At 56.0% G+C, this 6,000-nt stretch overlaps 1 protein-coding gene across 1 annotated transcript in view; it reads left to right on the top strand.

The window, feature by feature from the left end:
* The first annotated feature begins 218 nt into the window (after positions 1–218).
* The window catches only part of SFRP1 (secreted frizzled related protein 1), a 43,200-nt gene continuing 37,418 nt past the window's right edge, over positions 219–6,000 (top strand). Inside the window, exon 1 of the mRNA XM_004441229.3 lies at positions 219–1,027. Within this exon, the coding sequence (XP_004441286.3) occupies positions 484–1,027 (544 nt within the window). The 5' untranslated portion in view covers positions 219–483. The remainder of the gene's footprint in view (positions 1,028–6,000) is intronic.

The following is a 6,000-nucleotide window of genomic DNA, read 5'->3' as shown; positions in this document are numbered from 1 at the left end:
TTTTTTAAGGGGTGTTGATCTGTGTTTAGTTCTAGTAAACTGAGCCCTCTTGCAAGTGAAGCGATTGGTTAATTGCGCCGGTGACTGACGTGCTAAACGAGTGCGGCTGGCCGCAGCCGGGAGCTGATTGGCTGCGCGGGCGACTCCGAGGGCTCTGCAACAGGCGCGCCGGGCACTCGAGCGCTGCAGCCTCGGGAGTCGGTGCCGCGCGCCGTCCGCCCGCCCGCCCGCCCGCCCGCCGCGCGTCCGGGAGCCGGGCCGCCCCCGGGCCGCGCGCCCTCTCCCCGCGAGCTCCCGCCGCGCCGCCGCCGCAGGCCGAGGGCCGCCCCGGCCGAGGACCGGCAGGAGCGCGCGGCCGCCGAGCCGGGCCCGGTGGGACGGCGCGTTTTGTCCCCGGAGGCTCCTGGAAGTTTGCGGCGGCACGCGCGCGGGGAGGCGGCCGAGGCAGCCCCGACGTCGCGGGAGCGAGGGCTCCGGGCCAGCATGGGCAGCGGGCGCGGCGCGGGGGGCCGCCGCGGGGCCGCCGGGGCAGTGCTGCTGGCGCTGGCCGCGGCGCTCCTGGCCGCAGGCTCGGCCAGCGAGTACGACTACGTGAGCTTCCAGTCGGACATCGGCTCGTACCAGAGCGGGCGCTTCTACACCAAGCCGCCGCAGTGCGTGGACATCCCAGTGGACCTGCGGCTGTGCCACAACGTGGGCTACAAGAAGATGGTGCTGCCCAACCTTCTGGAGCACGAGACCATGGCCGAGGTGAAGCAGCAGGCCAGCAGCTGGGTGCCCCTGCTCAACAAGAACTGCCACATGGGCACCCAGGTCTTCCTCTGCTCGCTCTTCGCGCCCGTCTGCCTCGACCGGCCCATCTACCCGTGCCGCTGGCTCTGCGAGGCCGTGCGCGACTCCTGCGAGCCCGTCATGCAGTTCTTCGGCTTCTACTGGCCCGAGATGCTCAAGTGTGACAAGTTCCCCGAGGGGGACGTCTGCATCGCCATGACCCCGCCCAATGCTACCGAAGCCTCCAAGCCCCAAGGTAATGCGGCCCCCTCCCACGCCTGCGAGCCCCCACCCGGGCGGGCGGGGACCCCGGGACTGCAGCGAGCGCTGCGGGGAAGCGCCTGCCACTCCGACCCGCGCCCCGCGCTCCGCCGCGGAGTTCGGACGTGCTCCCTAGAGGTTGCTCTCCAACTGTGCAGAATGATTTTTAAAAGCTTCTGATACGAACGAGGTGTCGCTCAGCGCCTCTCCCGACCCGGGGGCTCGGTGGGACTGTCCGGCCGCAGTGGCTGCGCGTGGGCCCCGCACAAACTCGGTCCGGTTCCTGGAGGGGCTCTTCCTGGGATCGTCTCATAGTGTCCATACCTGCAACAAACCCTTACGCTCCAAATAAAAGGAGAGCTCGTATCTCCTCTGGGAGGGAACCGAGTCCCCATCGAAGGTTTTAACACCCGAGACGAGATGCCCCAGGAGGAAAACACCAAAACCTCAAACCTAAAGTGTGGAAACGCTGAGCAAATGCTAAGGCCAGCTTTGTTTATTTCCATAGATTCGATGAGGATTTTTTTTTAGACTCTTTCCTTAGCTAGTCATTCAGCCGAATAGCTCCAGGACGGCTGCGGAACTGGCTGAGAAAAACCTTTAGGAACTGGGGATTTCTGTTTCTCCACCTGTTACAGGTGCCAGCCTCGGAGGGCTGGGGGATGGGTTCTCTTGTCTCTCATTCTTGCGTACCCCCTGCTTGTCTCATTTACACAAATCCTTCGGTAATTAGAAAGATAAAAATGTAATTAGCTCATTGTTCATCTCTCCTTGGGGAGTGGGGCTCCACAAATCGGAGACTTTGCTAACAGCCTGCGGGACACCCTGAGTTTCCTCTCAGAATCCCCCTCCCATTTAAAGGGCACTTTTTGAGTGGGAGGAAAAAAAAAGTCCTGCAGAGGCAAAAAACCTCAACCAACCAAAACCAAGAACAAAACAAGCAAGCAAAAACCCAGCATGGTGGCCTGACTTGCATAGGAGGGAATTCAACCCTGGATTCTTCGGAAGCAGAGTTGAGGCTCAAAGGTGTGGAGGTAGTCTGAAATGGGGAGCCATACCCAGGTGCACTTAGCACAGGGGCACTGTCCCAAGGGTTTTGTGAGGAGGGGGTTTAGGGTGAGGGGACTGGCTGCTTGCTGACCTAGCTTATCTTAAAGTGATGCCAAAAAGAGAAATGTCCACTGAAGGGTGTGCTCTCCCAGAGTGAGGGTACATGGGGAAAGGGGCACCCTGAATTTTGAGTGCTCTTGTTTATTCTAGGGAGGGAGGCGATCGGTCCAAAGTGGTGATCTTGCTGTTGGGTGGCATGGGCCCCGGCCCCGGGTGGGGGCAGCAGCCTGCCTGCACTAGCCAGGTCTGGTCTCTCTGCTCTCTGCTTCCTGGGTGTCTGCACAGGGTTAACCTTCAGGAAAGTGCAGCCCTTTGAGAGCGAGAGCTGAGCAATTACCTAGAGCTAACAAAGCACTTTGTGTTCCATCGGTGTGGACCCATCCCCTGCGGCCCACAGGGTTTTCCTTCTCCACTTCTCCACTGGCCAGCCTGGCGAGAGGTCAGCCCAGCCCCGCCCTGAGAGGCCGTGGCCAGCTCTGCTCCAGTCCCACTGTCTCCTTCTGGGACAGTCAGTGGACACGCAGTGGAGATCTTTAGGGGGACACCTTCTGAGGGGAATATGGGGGGACAGGCTGGGGTGCCTACTTATGAAGGGGAAAGAATCCTCCCAACCCAACCCCCCACAAAAGGTTAGGATGGTGCAGGGAACACCAGAGAGTTGCTGTCTTCTCGAAGTCTTTTACTCCTTGGCTGCTGTTCCACTTAGCTGCTCCCTCCTTGGTCTGGGCCTGTGTTCCATCTGCCTCTCTCCTGTATCCTAGGAGTGCTCAGGTAGTCACCCTCCCAAGACCAGCTGCTTAACAGAGAAAACCTCTGAGAGGACCAGGCAGGTGTGGGACTGGGCAACTGGTCCTCCCCGCAGCATTTTTGGTGAGAGGCTCTCTCCTGAGAGGGTCAGTTTCTCCCCAGGACTGCAGCCCCCAGTGAGAGGAGGCCCCACATGATTCCTCTGAGGCCGCATAGCCACTGACTGTCAGCTGAGTGTGTGTGTGTGTGTGTGTGTGTGTGTAGGAGCAGCTTGAGACACACCAAACTACTGGTCTTATGGCTGGTGGCTCCAGAATAAGAACTGGTACTTGTGGATAGAGTAAGTACACATGCACTACTTTTATTCTTTATTCTTTAAAATTAAAACCGAGTTTTCAAAGCAGCATTGAATCTCTGTGTGATGTAGGCTGGCTTCTGTTCGCATCCTTGGCCGTGTACAGTTTTGGAGTATTGGGCAGGCATTTGTGGCCACGTGTTATTAAAGATAAACCTGATAATGAGAAATGAGTCAAAAGACACTTTTCCCCCCGAAAGGCTGATGCCCAAGCTGCATCAGCATCAGTTTTGGGAGAAGCAATTGTTGTTTTTCCGGGAAAGTTATTTCTAAATCTTGCACTTGCATTAGACCTGTACATTCCGAGTCTGATAAACTGTTGTTCCCCCGCCCTGCCAGGTTTTACTAATTCAAGTTGTATGAGCAAGCACATCCTTTTAGTTCAGTTTTGTTGCTGTTTAGGCGAGCTGTGCATTCAACCAGGCTGGCTATTTTAGTCACAAATTGCAGAGGCCACAGTGCCTTCATTTCCCCCGAGAGCCTTCGATAGGGTCCCTTCTCTGTGTATCGAGGAGCTGGCCAGGGAAGACCTGCTGTGTGTGTGTGTGTGTGTGTGTGTGTGTGTATGTGTATGATGGGGGGAGAGAGAGAGAATGTGTGTGCTTGTGTGTGAGTGAGAGAGAGAGCAAGTGCTTGTGTGAGTGTGTGAGAGAGAGGTGAGGGGAGAATGTGCTGCATGCGCGTGTGTGCATTGATTTTTAAAAATTCACTTAATCCTGACTCCAGTGTTACATTTTCTCCTCTACTCCCCCTTTATTAGTGAAACACAAAACCTTTTAGTTTTTGGTTCCTTTGCTTTAAACATTATTTTAAATACACCTTAAAACAGCGATTTAGTTCTATTCTCAGACGGATGGCCGGGTGGATTTCTCCGGCTGAGGCAGCCTGCAGGGCCCCCAGGACAATCCGGAGGGGCGCAGATTAATATTGCATTACACATTCCTCCCTTCTCTGGATCAGGCTGCACCCGAGTCTGCTCTAGGGAAAGTGAGATGGGGAAAGCCGTGTTGAGCACATACGCAGCTCGCCCCAGTGAGCTGCTGCCACGCTGAGAGGCACTGAGGCCTCTCGAGGGGACTGAGGAAGGTCTCCCTGTGGTGTACAGAGCCCCCGGGGACTCAGAGTGTCCAGGGGAGAGGATGTGAGCATGTGGAGGGGACGGGAACCTGGCGTTTGTACTCCCATAGCCCTGGCCCTGCTACTTGTTTGGTCAAGATTATATTCATAGAACCTTGCCACGTGATAACTTCCACTTTTTAAAAAAATAACCCAAGCAAGGAAAACCCCAAAGCACAGTTCCCTCTCCCAATATAGGGAACATGGTCCTTCCCCTATTGTGGGACTTCCTTTCCCTGTTTTTCTCCCCATGGAAGCAAGACACTACCTCCAGAACCCAGTCTCAAGTTCTGGCTGAAAAGCATATTTACAACATCTGGGCCAAAGACAGTCTCATGCTTTGGAGTGGGGCAGTGTTTCCTGCTGCACTGAGAATCTGGATGGTGTCTCGCCCTGGGTACAGAGAAAAGGTGGGAGAGGAGTCTGTCCATAAAGACTAAGGTGTGTGGTCTCTGCTGGGCCATGCAGGGACCCTGCTTGGAAGTGAGGGGTGGTGGTGCATCGCCTCCCCACAGTTGCTAGTCTGCTGGCCAGCTGTGGATCAGCTGTGTCCTGGGATGGCATTGGCCTGGGAGGGCTGTGCAGCCCCCTCTTTGTCATCGCCTTGGAGGCTTTGCCCATTTCGCTGAGCCATGGAGAGGAGACAGGAGGAGGAGGATGAAAAGCCTTGTATGTGAGCAGAGGTCGCTCAGCACACCATCCTGCCTTGGGGTGACTTTTTTTGGTGCTCCTCAGCTCCAGCCTGTGCCGTGCCAGCAGTGGAGTGTTCTTAGAACATGCCGATGCTTTCCTGGATCATAGACAAAACTCCAAGTTGTTTGGTAGATGATGGTGGTGATGGTAGTGGTGGTGGTGGTGATGGTAAGCCACTTCACCCTTCTGGGTATTCCACTGTACCGCTTGCTCCCTGCCCTTCTACGGAGGCACTTTACCTCCCAGGGATGCCTCCAGCCTCAGCAGCATTGTGGCTGGGAGGAGGCCTCTGGCTCCGGCCTCAGAAGCCTCCTCCCGCTGCGGCTTAGCCACCTCCCAGTGGCCCTCCTGCCGGCCACACACACATCTCCTCTTCAAAGCACTTCACAGTGTCGTGAAAACGCCTCCAGAGGGTCACTCCCTGTCCAGCTCTGTCCTCCCATTTGGCAGCTCTTGCTAGTGCGGCCCCCAGCCCCCACCCAGCTGCTCCTGCGTCCCGCCCCTGCAGGAATCTACTGCAATAGCCCTTTTGGAGAGGGATGTCCAGGGCCTGAAGTTGGAGTTTGTGAGTCTGGCTGAGTTTCTTTCTTGGCTCCTAGAGAGCCAGTCAGATTGAGCTGCTGTCGTGTTGGGAGTTTGGGAATGGGAAAGGGGCAGGAATCAGAGCGGGATATTTAAAGGAGAGGGGAGGGAGAAAGAACAGGAAACAGAATTGGAATAGATGTGTTTGGTTTACAAGTCAGCTTTTCCCAGGGACCCACCACACCCCATCAAGCCACAATTCATGGGACCTGCCCCACCCAGTCCCAGATAAAATTGGTTTAAATAGTTGTGCCATATGCAACAACTCTAGCCCCCAAATTTTCAAGAAACCATACGTCTGTTTATGGTTTTAGGTCCTGGGCTCAAGGACTCTTCTTTTCAATTCTCAGGTTGCCCTTCAGAAA

The sequence above is a fragment of the Ceratotherium simum genome, chromosome 28 (genome assembly GCF_057802395.1).
Source record: "Ceratotherium simum simum isolate JZ-2026a chromosome 28, ASM5780239v1, whole genome shotgun sequence".
Taxonomy (NCBI): Eukaryota; Metazoa; Chordata; class Mammalia; order Perissodactyla; family Rhinocerotidae; genus Ceratotherium; species Ceratotherium simum.
Note: the sequence above shows the minus strand (reverse complement) of the source record. Positions and strands in the feature narration are given on the sequence as shown.